This window comes from Carcharodon carcharias, chromosome 9 (assembly GCF_017639515.1).
Source record: "Carcharodon carcharias isolate sCarCar2 chromosome 9, sCarCar2.pri, whole genome shotgun sequence".
Lineage (NCBI taxonomy): Eukaryota > Metazoa > Chordata > Chondrichthyes > Lamniformes > Lamnidae > Carcharodon > Carcharodon carcharias.
Genome location: NC_054475.1, coordinates 23511114 through 23534029, shown reverse-complemented (window position 1 = coordinate 23534029; position 22916 = coordinate 23511114). Strand labels below are relative to the sequence as shown.

At 44.5% G+C, this 22916-nt stretch overlaps 1 protein-coding gene across 4 annotated transcripts in view; it reads right to left on the bottom strand.

Moving 5' to 3' along the window:
* The window catches only part of LOC121282149, a 67379-nt gene that overhangs the window by 33820 nt on the left and 10643 nt on the right, over positions 1 to 22916 (bottom strand). For all 4 annotated transcript variants that reach the window (XR_005944000.1, XM_041195661.1, XM_041195663.1 and 1 more), the window contains 4 exons: positions 18868 to 19059; positions 10646 to 10742; positions 8833 to 8906; positions 5237 to 5413 (listed from right to left, as the gene is read on the bottom strand). Coding sequence is in view for 3 of the 4 variants with exons in the window: in XM_041195661.1 (XP_041051595.1) it covers positions 5237 to 5413; positions 8833 to 8906; positions 10646 to 10742; positions 18868 to 19059 (540 nt within the window). In the remaining variant the exon portion in view is untranslated. The remainder of the gene's footprint in view (positions 1 to 5236; positions 5414 to 8832; positions 8907 to 10645; positions 10743 to 18867; positions 19060 to 22916) is intronic.

The window sequence follows — 22916 nt, the reverse complement described above, 5'->3', positions numbered from 1 at the left end:
CAACCCCCCCGACTAAGCAGAAAGGAAAATGTGGAACAAAGGTGGAAAAATCAAACAGCTCCTAACCACTGCTGGCAAACCTGGGACTAAATTGGCTATTTTCCTATTGCTCTTGCAGTTAAATACCTTACAACTTGCTAACCTTGACGATACATGAAAGGGCTTTAGCATATGGAATTTATATAAATACAGTCATAGCGTCCTAGCTATACTTTTAAGGATGGAAAATAATTATCATAGACCACATACAATGAAATAATGCCATTTTCGGGTAAAATGAACACTCCCTGAGACATATGTGGGTAATTTTTCTTGAAATAGAAATAAGTTCCACTTGTTGGAAACATGTAAGGACATTTTTAGTGCAATAAACACCAAATATAATTCACAGAATTTAACTTAAACTCATTGAGAGGTCTTTCTTCATGTTAACATGACACAGGGCACTGGTGGATGTGCCAGGCTGGATTTTTAAGCCTCAATAGAGGCAAACGAGCATGGAATTTGATGTCACAAGCTGGCATGCCATTAGCTCGAGGCTACCCACGAGTGGCGGGTAGCCAATTAAGGCTTGAAAGGCCTATAAAGTCCTAATGTCTGAGACCGACAGTCAGTTTGCAGTCAGTCACTGAGATTCCCCCCTGACAAATTATTATGGGCAGAATTTTCAGGCCCCAGGACAAGCGGACATCTTTGCAGGCGGGATGGGGAAATTTGGAGTGCCATTAATGGTCAATGGCTCTCCAAAATTTCCTATCCTGCCCACGGCGATGCCAGTATCGGGGCCAGAAAATCCCGCCCCATTAATATGCTCTCGTGGGGCAGAATTTTCTGCCTGTCGGGCTAGCAGAGTGGGAATGGGCACGGGCCTGATCGGCACCCCCAACCGGGTCTGTGCCGCTGTTTTACCTGGGTGAGCCAATTGAGGCTCACCCAGTGTGACTCGCACCTGGGAGCGTTATGCACTCCCTTTGCAGATGGGTTGGAGGTTGCCTGAGTCGGGAGGACGCTTTTCCATATGTGCGCGCGAAAGAGCATAGAGATTTCCCTGAGGCACAGAGGCGAGATTAGTTTTAAGTCCAAAAAGTTTAATGAAGTGGTGAGGAAATTGTTATGATATGTTCCCTTATGTGTCACATGAGCTGAGCCACGTGCATTAACTTCAATCAAAATTTTTGTCAAAATTTAAAATCATTCATGAAACCTCATCCCGCCCATGGATGAGGTTCCATGAAAAAAAGGGAAGGCCGCCTTTGCTCTTTGCCTGCCCAGCAACCTTAAGATTGGATGGGCAGCTCCGTTAATTGTTTGAATTTAGAGTTAAATGGCTTTTGACAGTACGGTGGGCGCGCAGCCGACTTTGTCGCTTGCCCGCTGAACTGAAAGTCTGATTGAAGGGCCCTGCCCCCGCTCACCGAGCCAAAGATTCAGCTTGTGGCACCAGTTTAAAAAACTTCCCTAGAAAAGTAACCTTGTTAACATGTTACCATGCCTAGAGCACTTCAATCACATTACCGGCCTCTGCTGCTGCCTGGTAGAAAACCTATGCTTTTCCAAATGCCAGGGGTTGTCAAAGATGAAAACATACCAGATACCAGTGAAATCAGTGACACCTACAGAAAGATTTGCTCCTATGTGATTTTATAATTTCCCTTTAATTGTGAGGTCCAGCAAATTTAAACATGTAGATATTCGCTCAAGGGTATTTAGGAAGTGGGGCAGTCAGTTTAATTGATCTCTAGTTGAGCAAACAGAAAAAAGTAGCACATTTATACTCTTTGTTCATTTCCCTCTATCTCTCTGGACTTTGGTTGAAGACAACACTGGGCTTTACACTTTCCTAAAGCCACTACATCTCTTTCGAGCCCAGAAATTCATCAGAATGCTGAAACAGCTGCACCCCAGAGAAGATGTTGCTTGATTGACAATTGGCTGTCTGATCAATCCTGTCAATTGCACAAAGTTTATTTACACAAGAGAAAGATGTTACAAGTGCTTGCAGTTTCTGTTATTGGTACTTTAACGGGTCTGCATGTGGTATAGGTACACTGTGGGTGTCCCTACACAATAGGAACCCGCAGCGGATCAAGAAGGCAGCTCACAACCACCTCTGAAGGACAACTAGGGAAGGGCAATAAATGCTGGCCCAGCCAGTGAAGCCCAAATCCCGTGAATGAATAAAAAAAAATTGGGCTGCAGTGAAAGGATTTTTTTCAAGTGAAAAATAATGAATTATGATGTTTTTAAAAGTTTTTTTAACACTTCCTATTGTCACTATAGGGTTCATTGGTCTATGCAGAGTGTACAGTTAGTGATTGAGTATGGGTGTGGGCTAGGGATCTTGGCATGGAGAGCATGGAGATGAGTGGAGGGGCGTAGTTTCTATTGAATGCATGGGAAAGACCTTCTGAATTTACCTTTCAAAAAGTTCCTTCATTCAGACTATGGTTCTTGACACATCTGAGGTGCCATGAGCCATGAATCCTTTAAAAGTTTTTTTTAAACATATTCTTCTGTCACTATAGGGCTCACTGAACACTAAACGCTGTATTCAACCAATGTGCATGGTATTGTCATAGCTTAACTTTTGGGGCATGAGGGGCCTTGCGGGGTGAGAGGGAGGAAGCAAGGAAGGGGCAAGAAGGGCTGCGAGTGGGACGGTCGGGCAGGTAAGCGGTGTACAGGACAGGCGGCAAGCATAAGAATCAGTGAGTGGGAGTGAGGTGGTGAGTGGACAGGGTTTGGTGAGCAGGCCGCAGGAAAGACAAATGCAGACCACAAATGGCTCTTGGGCCACTTGCTGAACACCGATGTTCGAGGTGGTGGAAGTTTGGGTTTGTAAGGTGCTGTCAAAGCTAGCTTGGCAAGTCACTGCAGTGCATCTTGTATATGTTACACACTGCTGCCACTGTTCACAGGAGGTGGAGGGAGTGAATGTTTAAGATGGAGGATGGGGTGCCAAACAAGTGAGGTGCTTTGTCCTGAATGGTGTCAAGCTTCTTGAATGTTGGATCTCCACTCACTCAGATAAGTGGAGATTATTCCATCACACTCCTGACTTGCATCATGGCTTTGGGGAATCAGATGAGTTACTCGCTGCAGAATTCCCGGCCTCTGATTAAGACTTGCATTCATGAACAATCCTTTGCAAACATAGGATATCCCAAAATTGCTTTAGCCAATAAAGTACTTTTTGAAGTGTAGTCACTGTTGTAATGTAGGAAACACTGCAGCCAATTTGTGTATAGCAAGCTCCCACAAACAGCAGTAAGATAATGACGGATAATTTGTTTTTGTGGCATAGATTGAAGGATAAATATTGGTCAGGATGTCAGGGAGAATACCCTGCTCTTCTTCAAAATAGTGCGATGGGATCTTTTATATCAGAGAGCGAGCAGACACGGCTTTGGTATAACATCACATCCAAAAAATTACACCTCTAATAGTGCAGCAGTCCCTCACTGCTGCATTGGAATGTCAGCCTTGATTGAGTATTATACTGAAAGTATAACCCCACACCTTACTATTCATATGATCCCAGCTGATGTTCGCACTGAACAAGTCAGATCCCAGAGGGAAACCTGGATTGGTGGGTCCTAACTTTTCTTTAAAGAAACTGTGGTGGTCAGTTACTGAACACATTCACAAGAGCCTGCCAGTATACTGTTAACACAAAGAATAAAACTATTATTAAACAAGAAAAAATGAGCTATATTACACTAGACAAAATAGTTGGAAAGATTTCAATACAGATACCAGAAAATGATTCAAGCTCACCCTATTCCTTTTATCCCAGCAACCCTTACAGACATAAAACATCAGTAAAGATTTACCACTGCCCCAACACCAAGGCCTCTTGCTTGGGTTAACGCAGTTTCAAACAGTTTTCTTCCAGCGGACTGCTGAGCATTCATTAGATGCTTTTCTCCAGCTGGTATCTCTCTTTGAGACACCCAAAAACTGCAATCTAAACACACTGTTACTTCAACTTCAGAGCAAACACATGGGTCCCCTAAACTCAGTTCCCCAGAAGGAAGGCTTGCAGGATTTCTTATTCGACAGATTAGACCTTCTGCCTGCACTCTCTGGTATACACACATTAACTGACCACCCTTCTGTGTTTCCTGGACTCTGTGTTTCTCAGGACCCCTGTCGCTAAGTAACTGCACATTTTTCTACTTTTTTTTACCTTCACTAAACTACTAACCCCTTGGTAACACATCTCTTCACTTCATGACTTGTAAGACCTCGTTAAAAATGCATGTATACAAACAGGGCCTCAGACTTTCTAGCACCCAGCTCACAAACACCTTTAAATGGTGGCATAGTGGTATTATCACTGGACAAGCATTCCAGAGACCCAGGGTAATGCTCTGGGGATGTGGGTTTGAATCACATCATGGCAGATGGTGAAAGCTGAATTCAATAAAAATCTGAATTTAAAAGTCTGATGATGACCATGAAATCATTACCAATTATCATAAAAATCCATCTGATCCACTGTCCTTTATGGAAGGAAACCTGCCATCTTTATCTGGTCTGGCCTACATGTGACTCCAGGCCCAAAGCAATGTGGTTGGCTCTTAAAAAAAATGCCCTCTGAAAAAGGGCAATTAGGGATGAGCAATAAATGCTGGCCTAGCCAGCGATGCTCACATCCCATCAATGAATTTTTAAAAATTCAAAATATAAGTCAAACTTAAAGCTATATGTTGTTCCTAACACTATCCTGTAACACATCACAGCAGCCAGAATGAGAAAATAGAATGAGCTTGTCCTGCCCAGTCAATAGCTTCAGCCACCTAAAAGCTAGTCAAAGGGATCATTGGCACAAGTGAAAGCCATGCAGATTGAAGAAGTATGGCAATAAAATGCAACAGAAATTTACATTTTTTAAACTGCACTTTATTTACTCTTAGTTGACAATGATGAATAAATTGTTGTTGGATGAAGTTTGAAAAACAATTGCCCAGAGAATTTATTAAAAATGTAACTCAATCAGCTCAATGGTATTCTTTGAGACAATGCTATAACACTTCAACTCTGGCCTGAAATGATCCAGCTGGCAACTTCCTGTCTTTATACTGTGTCAACAGAACAGAACAAAGCTGAGAGATGTTTTCAAATACCAAAATTCCCCCATCGTTTTTAAAGTAATGAGAACTTTTGAAAGTCTACAAAAACATGCTAATAACCAGTACAATGTGATTTCTCTTCTTCTGTCATGGTACATTACCTTTACAAATAGGAGGGTCATGGCTCCAGTCCCCAGTGTCTGTACAATTAATGATACGTTGACCAATCAGAATATAGCCAGCATGGCATGAATATTTTGCATCTGTTCCAATGTCCCAGCTATCTCTTTCAGTCACATCTCCATTGCTAATAGGGTTCGGAGGATCGCATAAAATAGCTGTAAGAGAAAAAGGCTAAACTGGAATTATTGCACATTTATTTAGTAGATGACACAGCAGTTGTTTTCATTATGACTGTGACCCATGTAAATCTGTCTGAACATTACCAATGGATTGAAGAAAAACCACACTTGCTGACGGTAACTACTTTCCTGTCTGTATTCAGAGCCCTTGGTGGTGATTAACAGGGAGAAAGCAGCCCAAGAACAGGGCACAGAGTGGTCAAAAGAATATAGGTATCAACATTGTTTTTAAAAAGAAATGCTTCTGCAGTATCTACAAAGTTAACAAAAGTTGCAAATAACAGTGGACACTTTTATAATGTTATTATCAAAAGGACCAAGTAGGACATAGTTCTCAAAGCACTTTCAAATGGAATCTTGTCACACTTGTAATTGCTTGTTTTGTGTAAAGGTGGCATTTTGATAGGGCTTTCCATTTAGAATTCAACCCCTTGTCATATTTTTGTCATAAAAACCTGTGCGATGGTTTAATTTGCTACATAAAAAAATGTAGTTTGAGCCTGCTCAAAATCCGTTACATGTTTATTCAGGAGATGGTACTTGTTTCAAAAGGAAATGCCCCAAAACACACTAGTCCTGAAAGCTCACATCACCTATGAGGGTTATTGCCTCCATTTAGTTGTGACAGTTATTTCCATGCATACCAACAGCATTCAAATACTAAAGGGGCAGTCGCACTGCAAGCACCAGACAGGAGCATTTTAGATTTAGAAACACTGAAATATATTGTCAGCTCTATTTTGCTCTCTGCTTAAGAAGAGCAGAGCTTTGAACATTCAATGATTAAAAAGGTAGTACTTGTTTCAGTGCAGTAAGCAGTACACAGAATGAATAGAATAATGTTGACCACACTATCCATATCCCGAGAAATGATACTCAGTCTATCCACATCAAAAGGCTGAGTGGACCATTCAGGGTTCAAAGCCAAATCATATGGTCCCCCTAATTACCTAGTACTCCTGTCATGTGGAAATGGGTACAGCCCCCACCCTCCCCTCCACAATTCCAGTCCACTGAGATACCTAACTCTCTCCCAATATAAGAATGAGCTTTTTTGATACAAGTATTAGCACTGATGGAAGGGCTTAATTCACTGTTCAAATGCTTTCCCTGTGCTTTAGGGTCTTTAAAAAAAAGTCCAAGAGGATAATTAAGGATGGATTCACTGAAGGAGTCAAAACATTCAAGGAACTAGAATTCAAATAAAATCACGAAAAAAGATTGAGGAACAGGCCAAAATTAATTGGGAACTTGATTTTTAGGGCAAGGAGTTGAGGAAAACTTTATCTCAATGGTGCCATAAGGTGTAACCATTAAAAGGAGCCAGTCAACAAGATTCTAATATATGGTAAGTTTAAAGCAGAGCATCATTACTTGATGCCAATACTCAGCTGAGTGAAAGTCATTAACAAGCTTCAGTGATTTTTTTCATTACACACCATACTTATCAGATTTATAACTGGAGTCAGTTATGTACAAATTGAACAAAAATATCAAAACTGATTATATTTAAATTTTACTGACGTGAAATGGCTATATAAAGAAAATCAAGGGCCAATGTTGTGGTTGGGGTTTGCAGTGTACATTGGCACTCCAGGGTCCGCAGGCATGGAGCTCACGGTGTCAAATTTTCTCCCTATCCAATTAAATGGATGAAAAATTAGACACTGAAAATCTATGATTTCCTGGATAGGACTCTCTGCAATCACCAGGAGTGCTCAATCACAGAATCAACCTACAGTGTTCTAAAATGTAAGGGCAGGAAACCTATAACTTTCTTCTAATAAAATTAATTTTGTGCAAACAATAAATTTAAGTGTAAAGTTGTATTGCAGTAAATCATATGCGTTTACAGATAAGGAATTATTTTGAAGGTTATCATTTAATGTTGAAGTGCTTTTACTTTCATTTTTTTAAGGAGTTAACAGTTAGACTTCAGCCTGACAGCGACAATGAGATTTCCCCACATGTATAAAGTTGCTGTGTATCTGATTCAATATGCAGATAGAACTATACAAAGCCCATTCAGTGACACAACTATAGCGCCAGCTAGAAATTCATAAATTCTTTGAAAGTTGTAGTTGTCCTTTTTCCAAAATCTTATTAACATTAAATTGTTTTTCTCTCATCAAATTTTTTCTTCTCGGAAGATGCCGCTTCCTTTTAAGGTATTTTCCACATATACCGGCATCTTACCAAAGTGACCATTACCCATATACACGTAAGTTACAACCTGGAAACAGACCAGTCAGCCCAACCAGTTCATGTCAATGTTTACCCTCCACGCAAATATTTCTAATCACATTTACCCACCTTGTTCTCATATCCATTCAACCTTGTTTTCTCTTCACCCACTTATCCAATCTAATTATGAATGTTAACATGGGGCTGCATTTTTTGCCTGTCAGGTGGCAAGCCCGAACCAATTTCCAGCAGGCGGGGAGCTGATCCCCGCCAGAGAAGCGGGCCCTGCCGCCATTTTAAGTGGGTGAACCAATTAAGGCCCACCCAGTGTGATGCCCGGTGGGAAGTGCTATGCGCTTCCTGTGCGGGCGGGGTGGGATTCCACAAATGCAAAGGTGCGCTCTTTTGCGCATGTGCACCATCTTAGCAGTGAACCACAAACACTGAACTGTCATTCACCTTAGTCAGATAACAAACTGTATTTGGCAATGTATCAGTTAGATAACTCCATTCAGACACACTGCTCCAGTTAGAGAACTGAAGATGTGAATTTGTTACTGGAGACTGAATTGCTATTGGATGGAGTGTTTTAACATTTGGCAGGTGTTCTCTTTTCATGGATTGCAAAGAACCTAAAGCAAGTTTAAATATGGAACACCAGTTAGGAATTTCTCCCTCCTGAATGGGGCAGTACTCAGACAAACTGCATTGCTGCCCCAGCACAGATCAGCTAACATTTTCCCCTCTGCCTCCTCCTGGAGGTACCATGCCATAAGAGGGTATTAGTGGCCACAGACTTCCACAAGATTGGTCCATGATTACACTGGGTAAAGTACTGGAGTCGTTTGCTGTTGCCTTCTGAAATAGGACTTGAACCCAGAGCGTCCAGCCCAAAGGTAGGGACACTACCACTGCACCACAAGACCAGGCATTTGCTAGTCTGTACTATTCAGTTAACTCAGTGGAGTTAACTGCATATCCTCAACCCTCTAGGAAATCACAACAGATACTTCCACTTCCAACATCTTTTACCTTCAGTATACAAATAGGCACTATATACTAATCCTGAATGAAATTAGAACAGGAAGTGAAACATAGATGGAACTGTAAGTGAAAAATAATTTCTTCCAGTACTTTATACTAAGAGCATTCAAAAGATAACTACTTGAATCTGATCTGAATCTTTACAACCAATTAGATCAATTACTTACTGTCACAGAACGGAATGTTTTTATTCCATCCATCAATAGTGCACACTATTGTTCCTTTACCAATCAGTTGATAGCTAGAACAAGAAAAACATTCAGTAAATGAAAAATCTCTGAATTGTTAGAAAAGATTGATGTAGAATGTGATTTATAATATATTCAGCAATCTGGTTGGGATATGAAGGATTGGGGGCAGGATTTCTTGCTCAGTGTGCAGGGGTGCATCCGACACACCCGAATGTAAAATAATACACAAAGACATCAGGCGAGCATCTAATGTGCTGACCGCCCATCTTCCCATCTTGTTTCCCATGTTGCTTCTTGGTTCCCATGTTAGATGTTAACTGTTCTCTCTCCTCAGCTACTGTCCCCACTCTCATTCAAATTTGCTGTTATCACCCCTTGCCTCAAAGAACCAACCTTTGACTCCTCCATCCTTGCAAACTACTGTCCCATCTCAAGCCTCTATTTCTCCTCCAAAATCCTTGAACACGCAATCTCCTCCCAAATTCATGTCATCTTTGCTGGAACTCCAGGTTTGAACCTCACCAATTAGTTTTCTGCTCCTGCTGCAATACCAAAATGGCTCCTATCAAAATCACAAATGACATCCTATGTGACTGTGACTGTGGGAAGCTATCTCTCCTTATCATCCTTGACCTATCTGTTGCCTAGGGTAAATCAGGCCTTTACATTGTCTGGTTTACCTGGAGGAAACCTTAACTCATTGTGACAGTGGGATGGTATGTCGAGTCTACAGCACTGAAACAGCTCATTGTGCCCAGCTGGACTATGTGGGAGGTTATGCACCACTGTTACATTTCACAGCCGACTGAATGGGGAGAAATCATAGGCTGGGTGGGTTAATGATCTTCTTTTACAGTCAATGGGCAGAATTTAATGCAGCCTATCATGGTGGAAAACATGGTGGCCGGCTCCACTTAATCATGGAAGAGGCCTTGTGGAAGTCTCCCAGTGGCGGCAAAGCCTCTCCTGATTAAGTTAGATGGGGAGAAGAGTTGACACTGGATCCCCAGCCACCAGCAGCGGGATGTCAATCAAGCTCATTAATGATCCACTTGACACCCATTATCCCTGAACCCACCACAATTTAGTGGTTGCTGAGGAATTAAATGGTGGCAGCATGGCTTTCCCAGGCCCTTGGAAGACCATCCAGAAAACCAGGTTCACCAGTGGCCTTCCAGGTGTCTAAAGGGGTGCCTTATAGTCAGGGACTAGGCATCAGACAGGGGGTTGGGCTGCTGAAAGCCCTTCCCCATGACTCCATCCCGCCCTCAATCACCTACGATCGAGAGTCCCTTGCACTGGCAGCATGAGGCGTTGCCAGTCTCTGGTTAGCCGGCAGCTTTTGGCAGGTGGGATTACTGCTGCCAGGTACCTCAACAGTGGGGAAGGTCTGCCCAACGGCCACTTAAGTGCCTGAAGGGCACTTGATTCCATTGGGCCTCCCCCAGGGAACTGATGGGAGTTGCCGATCGGTTCTCTGACCAGTGGGCGACACCCCATCAGTCTGGCAACATCCCAATCCCAGGATCATTAAGGCACAGATGGAGGCCATTTGACCCACTGAGCTCCATCAGCTCTGTGTAGAATAATCTAATCAGTCTTATTCCCCCCACTCTATCCCCAAGGCACATATGTTGTGCTATATTTTCATAAACATACCAACCTGTATTCACTTCCATTGCCTTGAGCTTGCCATCTCATGTAATCTCAGTAATCCCAATATGTTAATTACAATGTGGCCATCTCTGATTGCTTCCATGAACCTGTGATGCTGCAAATTAATACTTACCCTTTATTGCAGTCGTAAGTTGCTGTACTCCCATACGTTCGATCTGTAGATGTGTGGTAGCCATTCTTTATATCTTTTGGATCACCACAATCTATAGCTGTATAAAACATAGACAAAGAGATCTTTTAAACATGATTTCAATGTTTACACTAATCCCAATGTTATGAGTTACCTTTCAGCAGCACTCAAACCCATTAAACTAATATATTCTGACAGAACCTAAGGGCAAGAGAATAAATAAGGAAAGGGTAGGGTCTTGGTAACTTGTGCATTGATGCAGAAGATGTGGGCAGGGTTCTCAATGCATACTTTGTCTCTGTCTTCACTAAGAGAGGGATGATGCAGTCATTCTAGTTAAAGAGGAAGAGTGCAAATTATTAGATACAATAAACATAATGAGAGAGCAAGTACTGGAGGGACTGGCATCCTTGAAGGTAGATAAATCACCAGGGCCAGATGGATTGTATCCCAGGTTGTTAAAGGAAGCCAGGGAGGAAATAGCAGATGCTCTGAGGATCAATTTCCAATCCTCACTAGATACAGGCGAGGTCTCATAGGACAGGAGGTCAGTGAATGCTGTAGCAATATTTAAAAAGGAAGGGATAGGCCGGAAAATTATAGGCTGGTCAGTCTGACCTTGGTGGTGGGCAAATTATTGTAATCAATTCTGAGAGTTAGGATAAACCGTCACTTAGAAAGGTTTGATCAGGGATAGTCAGCATGGTTTTGTTTCAGGGAAGATCATGTCTTACTAACTTAATAAAATTTTTTGAGGATATAACAAGGAGGATTGATGAGGCTGGTGCAGTTAGAGTTGTCTACATGGATTTCAGTAAGACATTCAACAAGGTCAGAAAATTGAGGTCCCATGGGATATAGGGAAAGGAGGCGAGTTGGATAAATTAGCTTAGTGAGAGGAAACAAATGGTAATGGTTGATGGATGATTTTGCGAATGGAAAATGGTTTCCATTGGTGTTCCACGGAGCTCAGTTTTGGGGCCCTTGCTATTTCTCGTATACATTAATGATTAGGACTTAAATGTGGGAGGCATGATTGGAAAATTTGCAGATGGCACAAAAATTGGCTGCATAGTTGATAGTGAAGAGGAAAGCTGCTGTCTCCAGAATGACACCAATGGTTTGGTTGAGTGGGCATTGACATGGCAGATTGAATTCAATTCAGAGAAGTGTGAGGTAATGCATTTGGGGAAGGCAAACAAAGCAAGGCAATACTCAATAAATGGGAGGATATTGAGAGAGGTTGAGGAAGTGAGAGACTTTGGAGCAGATGTCCACAGGTTCCTGAAGGTGGCAGGACAAGCAGAAAGGGTGGTAAAGAAAGCATATGGAGTGCTTTCCTTTATTGCACAGGGTATTGAATACAAAAGCAGGATGTAATGCTGGACCTGTATAAGATGCTGGTTAGGCCACAGCTGGAATTGTGTCTACAGTTCTGGACATAATTGCTCTGGAGACAATACAGAGGAGATTTACAAGAATTTTGCCAGGGCTTGAAAATTGCAACTATGAAGAAACATCTGATAGGCTAGGGTTCTAATCCTTCGAACAGAGGAGGCTGAGGGGTGACCTAATTGAGATGTACAAAATTATGAGGGGCCTCGATAAGGTAGACAGGAAAGACCTGTTCCCCCCAGTTGAGAGGTCAATTGCTGGGGGCATAGATTTAAGAAGATTGGTAGAAGGATTAGAGAGAACATGAGGAAACACTTTTTCACCCAGAGGGTGGTGGGCATCAGGAATTCACTACCTAAGTTGGTGTTTGAGGCTGAAACACTCAACTCATTTAAAAGATACCTGGATCTGTATCTGAAGTGCTGTAACCTGCAAGATAATGGACCAGGTGCTGGAAAATAGGATTAAAAATGGGTGGCTAGCTTCTTTGTTCATTTTTTACAGCCGGCGCAGACACAATGGGCTGAATGGCCTCTTTCTGCACCGTAACCTTTCCATGGTTCTTTGGTTCTAACTTGAAATGTTAATTTATAATATAAAAAGAAGCTACTAAAATTAAGCTGGACTCAATAATTAAATGTCATGTCTTAAGTTGAATGAATTTTACATGTATTTACTGAATTAGAGTTTGTGCTGAATTTTGTACATGTCCATGTTAATCCACACTGTCCTTCAGGAAGAAAAAGCTTGCATTTATATAGCAGCTTACATGACCTCAGGATGCATAGAAATGCTTCAAATCTAATGAAATATTATGAAGTATACTTGGGCCTGAATTCTACCCTCAGGATGTGCTTCCTTGGCTAGAAGAGGATGTAAACCCCGCTCCCAGCTGAGATCGCGCTGTGAATGCAATGTTACGCTGGGTAGCCAATTAAGGCTTGTCCAGTATGAAACACGACTGCCGGTTGGTTTTCCCATGTGCAGGGGGTGGGAATGCATTGGGTGCCGGGTTCAATGGGAACCCAGTAGGGTGTTCAAAAACGAAAGAGGCAGCTCCCTGACGGCTGCTAGGAGTGGAAAGGGAGCCTGAGGGAGCTATTTTGAAGCCATCCCAGAAGTATCCTGGTGTGCAGTCATGGCCTCAGCACCTGGTGGCCATGGAAGGTGGGAGGGCAAGTCGGGTGTGTACTCTGCTCCCCCCCACCATTTCTCAGATGAGTGCCTGGGATGCTGGTCGAGGAGGTGAGTATCAGGTGGCATATCTTAATGCCCAGGGATGGCAAGGGAAGGCTACCCCACCTGACCAAGAAGAGCTGGACAGAAGTCACCACCAGGGATGTGGTGTGCCGCACGTGGCTTCAATGCCGTAAAAGGTTTAATGATCCTCTGCGGGCAGCAAGGGTAAGTGCAGGGATGGCATGGACCTGTGCAGAGAACTTTACTGAGGTACCTGTTCCTCAGAACATTCAGGGGTATAAGAGTGAGTATGTCAACTGGCACTGAAGCCTGTCCTGTCAAGGCTGGGATGGCAGCACGACTGGCCTCAGTGCATTGCAGGGTGAGATGTGCCACAGTGACAGTATGGGAACCAGGAAAGGACCTTCAGAGAAACGGAGCAATAATGAGGCTTTCCACTGCCCCTCTCAGGGGAAGAGCATTCATAACGCTGATGAGCACTGGGGAATGTGTGAAGGAGTACTAAATCTGTGCAAAAACAGAAAATGCTGGAAAAACTCAGCTTAGCTTTGAAGAAGAGTCACACAGATTTGAAACGTCAACTCTGTTTCTCTCTTCACAGATGCTGTTAGACCTGCTCAGTTTTTCCAGCATTCTCTGTTTTTGTTTCAGATTTCCAGCATCAGCAGCATTTGCTTTCAACTAAACCTCATGATACACAAAAGTGATGCACTGGAGCTGGAATGCCACTGGCCAGCTCACTCCTCCGGTCATGGTGAGGTGGGGCACTCTGACGAAGGTGAGAGTGCAGGTGACAGATGCGTGTGTGGTGGGTATTGGAAACATAACGGGCTCCCCTCATCAGCAACTGAACCGTCAGAGCCAGAGAGCCCACTGAAGCTCCAATGCAGATGGCACCATGCAGTAGGTCTCCACTGTCTCCTCAGCCTGCCTAATATGCATAGTGACGATGATGATTAAACGTACTGATCGCTTGCCATTCTCCCACAGATGCACCATTCACAGGAGCCAGCAGCGGCCCTGAGGATCCCCCATTGAGCTCCGAGGACAACACCTGCACCAGCATCACACCGTCTCTCTGAGCCATGCACCAGCGCAGATACTCGCATGTCTGTGGACATTAGTTCTTCGGCTCCGCAGGTAATCAACAATGGTGAGGGCACATTACACCTACATGAGGAGCTGGCAGAGGCAGAAAGGCCTCAGGGGGCTGACAGTGGGAGCACAGCTGGAGGTCAGGACCCTGCTGTGTCTGAGGCAGATGATGAGCCTCTGGGGTAGACCAACAGTTGGCAATATGCTGGATGTCCCGCGGGATGCACAGGGAGATCTGGTGGAGTCCACGAGGGTCTGTCTGCCATGGGGCAGAATCTTCTGTTTAGCGTGTGGATGCGGGCCCTCACGCCGATGTGTAAAATGACACACGGTGATGTCGGGCGTGCGTCCTGATGTCACCGCGCGTCATTCCGATCTTTCATTTGGTGGGCGCTCACTGACATGTCGAAGGCCAGTTAAGGCCATTATTAAAACAATTAACCAATATTACAGGGCTGAAGGTTGGAGGACAGGCGAAGAGCCCAGGCGGCCTTCGAATTTTTCATGAAATCTGATCCACCAGCAGGATGAGGTTTCACGAAGAGTTTATTAAGTTAATAAATATTTTATGTACATTTCATAAACATGTCCCAGCTCATGTTACGCTGTCACATGAGGGGACATGTGTAAATGATTTTTAACTTATTTCAAACTTTAAAACAGAACTTGATCTCCCTGAGGCAGCTCTATGCCTTAGGGAGATTTCTGCGCTCTCTGGCGCGCATGCATGAAAGAGGGCAGGCTCCGATTCTCTCTCCTCCCAGCGCCTGGACAGGTAGTACTGAGCGCTACAAGGTGCGCATCACACTGGGCGGGCGTTAATTGGCTCGCCCATGTAAAATGGCGGCGTGCAGCCTACCATGGGCGGCAATCAGTTCAACGCCCGCCTGCACTCACTTCCGGCTGGCCTGCCCGATGGGGAGAAAATTCTCCCCATGGTCTCCATCATGGTGGCGGAGCATGGGTTCTGCGTTGACCCTTAGCATTGAGCGTACCGCCTCCTCCATGGAAAGAGTGACATAACAGTTAAACAGGAATTTCCATGTTTTAGTAAAACCAAATGTTAGCAGAATTTTCCAGGCGAACCTTGTACACCATAAGTACCAATATCAGCAGGATACTCCAGAAAGACCGTGGGGATCATGAGGGATTAACTGATTAGGCAACAGAAGTGGTGGGGGGCGGGGGGGAAATGAGGATAAACAGATAGGGGTAAAGACAAACACTTGCAGGTACTGGAGCCACCTGCGAATCATCTGATTATGTACTGACAAGATATGAATTTGAATAATGCAATGTGTACATGACTAGTTGTGAATAAAAACGATGGTTTTCCTGTAATCGCTAGAGTTATGTTTTAGCTAGTCTAAGGCAGAGTCTCCCTGCATTCATTTAAATAAAACAATCATTAACTTGTTTCCGAGTCTCCTGTGTTTGATTCTAAGAAGGCACCACCACAGTGACGACCCTCATGGAGAAGCAGCTTCAGGAGCAGACTCAGGGGCTCCAAGAGTTGTACTCAGACCTACAAGCCTTCACACAGGCAGTGACCTCAAGAGGTCACTGCCAGTGTGAGAGATGGATGAGGCACCTAGCCTCTCTGCTGGTGAGCAGCGAGTTGCAAACGTGCCACACGCTGGCAGGTGGTCTACCTGTCGCATCTGTGCGCTCTTCTGGATAAGGGGACCAGCGCCTCCCCCCATCTGCCAGTGGCCGCTACATCTGATTATGCCACGATGAATGAGGATGCCCAGCCATGGAGCTGGATGCACCCTCCCAGGCAGAGCCTGATCAGGCTCCAACGGCCACCGGGCAACCACCAGGGTCATGAAGGTCATCCGGACAGCAGTGTCAGCAAGGTGCCTCCAATGGCACTGAAAATGAGGTAGAGGCACCAAGACATAGCACAGCAGATGTAAGTTGAAGGCACCTTGAGCACAACGGGGGGGGGGGGGGGGTGTCACAGGTGGCATTATTTGCTTTAATTTTTTTGATGCTTGTGTTAGGGATGGACACCGTTTGCTTTTTCTTTGTTCGTGTGAAGTAACATAAACATGTATTTGACTTAAATGGTCTGTGTTGGCTGGATGGTTTGAATAGGTGCCAGGAGCAGCACAGGCTTGTAAATGTATGGTGTTGTGTGATGCTGACGTACTGGGTTGGGTTCTCATTTATTGTTAGCAAAGGAGACGGTACCATTGGCCTGATGAGACATCGATGTCTTGGATGCCCAGCAGAAGGTTCGCTGCATCACAGCATCCCAGGTGACCACGCCTCCATGAAGATTCCTGTCCTCTGCCTCGAGGTCCGCACCCTGCACCTCCCCAAGCTCTTCCGCTGAACCATCACTTGAGTCATCCTCCCAGGCCTGTGGAGCTGCCTCGCTTTCCTCAGCCTCCAGTGGGTACCCCCCTTGCCAGAGTCAGGTTGTGCAGGGCGCAGCATGCGATGACTATGAGGGAGACACTCTCTGGAGGATACTGCAATGCTCCCCCTGACCGGTCCAGGCATGTGAAGCGCATCTTCAGCAGCCAGATGGTCCCCTCCACCACTGCCCTAGCGGAGGTAAGACTCCTGTTGTCTCTGTCCTGGGCCTCAGTTCTTGGATGACGGAGTGGGGTCATCAGCCACTTCTTCAAGGGATACCTCTTACCACTCAGGAGCCATCCATGCACTTGTGCAGGAGCCACGAACAGCCTTAGTACCTTCGAGTGCCGCAAGATGCAAGCATCGTGTGAGCTCCCATGTTAACAGGCACAAACTTGGAGAAATTGTGTCCTGTTGTCCCAGATGATCTGAACATTCATTGAGTCGAACCCCTTTCTGTTTACAAAAGCTCCAGGCTCACCTGCTGGTGTCTTGATGGCCATATGAGTGCAGCCTATTACACCCTGGAGGTGGGGGAACCCAGCCATCACAGCCAAGTCACAAGTTCGAAACAACAGTGTGCAGGTGATTGAGAAATGCCACAGAGATCATCCACTGAGCCCTGAAAAGAACCAGAGGCATAGAATTTGAGGGCCTCTGTGACCTACAAAACCACCGGCATGGGGTGTCTGCTCACGCAGTTAGAGGTGATTTCTGGACCTGTCATGTGTCATGTTGCTGTCACTGTGTCCCTGCAGAGGCGAAGCCTCCTGCGGCACTGGACCTCGGCCACCTGGAGGTAGTTGGAGCACTGTCTGTACACTCTAGCCACTGGGTAGTGGTGCCTTTGGCATGCCCTCCTGCCTTGGTCTCCCTGTTGGCCCTACACCAACTGAGCTCCTTCCTCCGTTCTTAAAGGTCTGACCCTGCGATGCTCACCTGACCTCCCCTCCCTCCTTCCTCTTCAGAGGAGGTTCCACCAGTGGACAAAGTATCTCCATTAGATGCGATGTGGAGGAGCAGTACCTTGAAAATGAAGGAGCACTCTGCTGCAATACTCAGGGGAGCCTTCCAGGGAAGAAGAGGACGTTGAAAGGCAGATTTCACAATCAAACAAGATGCAAAGAAGCTCTGGGATAACCCTGTACTCACACTGCAATGAGCTGGAAATAACAAAGTGCTGCTGCTCCAGGGGCCTTTGATCCCACCCCTGGATGAGGAAATGATTAAAACGCGATTTCCATTGCCTGTGCGACCAGCTAAAAATTGCACGAGCAACAGAAAATCACTGTCTATTGGCTTCTTAATGGCCTTAATTGGCTCTTTAAATATCGGCGGGCCAGGATCAGATTTACGCATGCACCCATTGATGGTGAAAGCGAGCACATGCGCGATGACATAGGGAAGCACACCCAACGTTACTTGGCGATATCTTATGCTCGGTCGGGTCGAGGACACGCCCGACCCCCGAACGTAAAATTCTGGCCTTGCTGTTCCAATGTAGAGCAACAAATTTGCACAAACAGCAAACAGATCAGTCGGACTTCTCTGGTGATATTGGTTGAGGGATAAATGTTGGTCAAGACACCAGGGAAACTCTCAGCTTCAAATAGCCCCTTCATGTATTTTACTTCCACCTGATAGGGTAATTGGAGCCTGGGTTTAACATCACTTATTAAAGACAGTGCAACACTCCCACAGTACTAAACTGAAACATCAGGTTATGTTATGTGCCCAATTCTCTGAGTGCAGCTTGAATCCTCGACCTTCAGATTCAGAGTTAAGAACTTTGAGACGCAACTGATCCCAGGGCTGATATGTATATCTTCCAGGGTTTAAGTAACAAGACTTGAATTTGTAACAAATTCGCCACTGGTGTGTAGTGGAAGTGGCTTTCCAGCCACGTTCTGTGTTCAGGCATCTAACACCTGCTTCAAAATCTGAGATTGAGGTATGGAAAATCTAGACTATTGTCATTATTCAACATTACAACAGTGACCACACTTCAAAAGTACCTCATTGTCTGTGAAGCACTTTGGGGCGCCTGGTGAGCTTGAGAAGTATATAGATGCAAGTCTTTTTCTCTTTTGAATAAGAAAACTTAAAAGAGAAACAATAAGAAATGATACTGATTTATAAATACTTACGTATACAACTTATCAATGGCTCTGACCAAGTTAAATTACTTTGACAAATGATAAAATCAGTTGTGTTTTCATTCTGAATATAACCTGGCAAACATTCGTAGTGAGTACGTTGACCCACAAAGAAATTTTGCAGAATGCTGAACTCATTCTTTATTTGAGCAGATGTCACACTCGGAGGAATGGGGCACTGATCTGTAAAGAGAATAATAAAAAATGTAAAATAATTATGTACAACAAATAGTTAACCACCTTTATCTTTCACTGCACAACAAATATATGTCAACTATAAGGAATGAAACCTGTATATGTAAATGAGTACAGTAGCACAGTGGTTATGCAAAAATCTGGACTAATAATCCAGAAACACAAGTTGAAATTCTATCATGCCAGTTGGGGAATTTAAATTCAGTGAATTAACTATGTTTGGAATAAAAACTAGTAACTGTAATGGCAATGATGAAACTACTGAATGTCAGGAAAAATCAGATTAGTTCACTAAGATCCTGATCTGGCCTACATGTGACTTCAGGCCATAACATTGAGCTTGGCTCTTAACTGTCCCTTAAATGGCCTAACAAGCCACTTGGAAAAACTCAGCAGGTCTGGCAGTATCGGCGGAGAAGAAAAGAGTTGACGTTTCGAGTCCTCATGACCCTTCAACAGAACTAGGATGCTGCCAGACCTGCTGAGTTTTTCCAGGTAATTCTGTTTTTGTTTTGGATTTCCAGCATCCGCAGTTTTTTGTTTTTATCTAACAAGCCACTTGGTTGTCACCTCCACCTTCTCAAGGGCAATCAGTGCTGGCTTTGCCAGTAATGTTCACATCCCATAAATACATTTAAAAAAAGAGGGGCAACATGAAGCAATAACGACAACAGATTGAAGAAACTAACAAATAATTAACAAAATATAAATTTTTATGGCACAGGTCTAAAAGAATATTTGGTATAAACATTTGGGCATCTATTTATTTTACTGAGAATAAATACTATATAATTTAATGCTGGTCATATTTAGGAGAAAACTAACCATTAAAGTGTTAATGTAGAATACCAACTTTGGAGAGCTAATTATTAAATGAACAAATGTGGCCAATTTATTTTAAACACAAGCCATGAATACCTGTCTTCACTATGGAGGATACAAAAAACATTCCAGTAATAACTGTAAATGAGGATGTGGAAAGGAGAGAGGAACCTGGTGAAATTACAATTACTATGGAAGCAGTACTGAGCAAACTGATGGAGGTGCAGGCTGACAAGGCTCTGGGTCCAGATGGACTGCATCCTAGCAGCTTTAAAAAGGTGGCTAATAATGTTGTAGATGTATTGCTGTTAATTTTCAAAATTCTCCAGATTCTGGAATGGTTCCATCAGACTGGAAAGTAGCAAAAAAATCCCTCTATTTAAGAAGGGAGGGAGGCAGAAAACAGGAAACTATAGGCCATTTAGCTTGACGTCTGTCATGGGACAGGTGTTAGAATTGATCATTAAAAAAGTCATAGCTGTGCACTTAGAAAAACTAAAGGTAACTGGGAAGAGTCAGCATGGTTTTGTGAAAGGGAAATCATCTTTAACCAATTTATTAGAGTTTTTTGAAGGAGTAATATGTGCTGTGGATAAAGGAGAGCCTGTAGATGTACTGTACTTGGATTTCCAGAAGGCATTTGATAAGGTGCCATATGAAAGGTCATTGTGGAAAATAAAAGCTCATGGTATAGGGGGTAACACATTAACATGGATAGAAGATTGGCTGCCTGGCAGAAAACAGAGAGTATGCATAAGTGGGTCTTTGCTTGATTGGCAGGACGTGACAAGTGGAGTCCCACAGAAGTTTATGCTGGGGCATAAATGATTTATAATTTACAGCAATGACTTAGATGAGGGGAGCAAAGGCATGGTAGCTAAATTTGCAGATGACACAAAGATAGGAAGAAAAGTATATTGTGAAAAAGACATAAGAAGTTTACAGATGGATATAGATAAGTCGAATGAGTGGGCAGAAATCTGGCAGATGGAGTATAATGTGGGAAAATGTGAAGTTGTTCACTTAAGCAGGAAGAATAAAAAAGCAGAGCATTACTTAAATGGAGAACAGCTGTAGAATTCCGAGGTTCAGAGGGATCCAGGCGCTTGCGTTCCTGAGTAATAAAGCATTACAGCAGATAATCAATAGCAGCTAATTGGATTTTATCCTTTATAATGAGAGAAATTCAACTAAAACATATGCAACGCAAGCTCCAACAAATCATCGACAGCAACACCCATCTATGACCCTCCACCCCTGCCTGTCCCTCTGTCCCTATCCCGTCTTCCAATCCCAGCCCCAGCCATGTATTCACCATACCCCATGACCTTCCCCTCTCCGAGGCTGAACGTTCAGTGCTCAGCAAAGGACTTTGTTTCATACCCTTACGGACTCATCTCAATGAATTTTGGGCTCGGCACGATGCTGAACTCTTCTTCCGTCGCCTTCATGTCCGTGCTCACTTCTTTGGGCAGGAGTCCTCTCCCCGTTCAACGGATCCTTTTACCCACATCCAATATTCTCCCTCCACCTGGACCCCTCCCTCTGGAGTCTTACCTTCTCTTGATCTTTTCATTGAGAACTGTCGGCGTGACATTAGTCATCTCAATTTCTCTGCTCCCCTCACCCATTCTAATCTGTCTCTCTCTGAACTTGCTGCTCTCCGCTCTCTCAGGTCCAACCCTGACATTGTCATCAAACCCGCTGACAAGGGTGGTGCTGTTGTTGTCTGGCAAACTGATCTCTACCTCACAGAGGCTGAGCATCAACTCAGACATTTCCTCCTACCTCCCCCTGGACCATGACCCCACCACTGAACATCAAGCCACTGTTTCCAGGACTGTTACTGACCTCAACTCCTCTGGAGTTCTTCCTTCCACAGCTTCCAACCTGATAGTCTCCCAACATCGGACGGCCCGCTTCTACCTCCTACCCAAAATCCACAAACAGGACTGTCCCGGCAGACCGAGCATGTCAGCCTGTTCCTGCCCCATGGAACTCATTTCTTGCTATCTTGACTCCATTCTCTCTCCCCTTGTCCAGTCCCTTCCCACCTACATCCGTGATTCCTCTGACACCCTACATCATATCAACAATTTCCAGTTCCCTGACCCCAACCGCCTCCTCTTCACCATGGACGTCCAATTCCTCTACACCACCATCCCCCACCGGGATGGTCTGATGGCTCTCTGCTTCTTCCTCGAACAGAGGCCCGAACAATCCCCATCCACCACTACTCTCCTCCGTCTGGCTGAACTTGTTCTCACACTGAACAATTTCTCCTTAAACTCCTCTCACTTCCTCCAAATAAAAGGTGTGGCTATGGGGCCCCAGCTATGCCTGTCTCTTTATGGGGTATGTGGAACATTCCTTGTTCCAGTCCTACTCCGGCCCCCTTCCACAACTCTTTCTCCAGTACATCGATGATTGCTTCGGTGCTGCTTCATGCTCTCGTCTGGACCTGGAAAAATTTTATTAATTTTGCTTCCAATTTCCACCCCTCCATCATTTTCACATGGTCCATCTCTGACACTTCCCTTCCCTTCCTTGACCTCTCTGTCTCAATTTCTGGTGATAGACTGTCCACCAATATTCATTACAAGCCTACCGACTCCCACAGCTACCTCGACACACCCTGCTTCCTGTAAGGACTCCATCCCATTCCCTCAGTTCCTTCGCCTCCATCCCATCTGTTCTAATGATGCCACTTTCAAAAACAGTTCCTCTGAAATGTCTTCCTTCTACCTTAAATGAGGTTTTCCACTCACAGTGGTTGACAGGGCCCTCAAGCGTGTCTGGCCCATCTCCCTCGCATCCCGCCCTCACACCTTCCTCTCCCTCCCAGAAACATGATAGGGTCGCCCTTGTCCTCACTTATCACCCCACCAGTCTCCGCATTCAAAGGATCATCCTCCACCATTTCCGCCAACTCCAGCATGGTGCCACCACCAAACACATCTTCCCTTCACCCCCACTGTGGCATTCCGCACGGATCGTTCCCTTCGGGACACCCTGGTCCACTC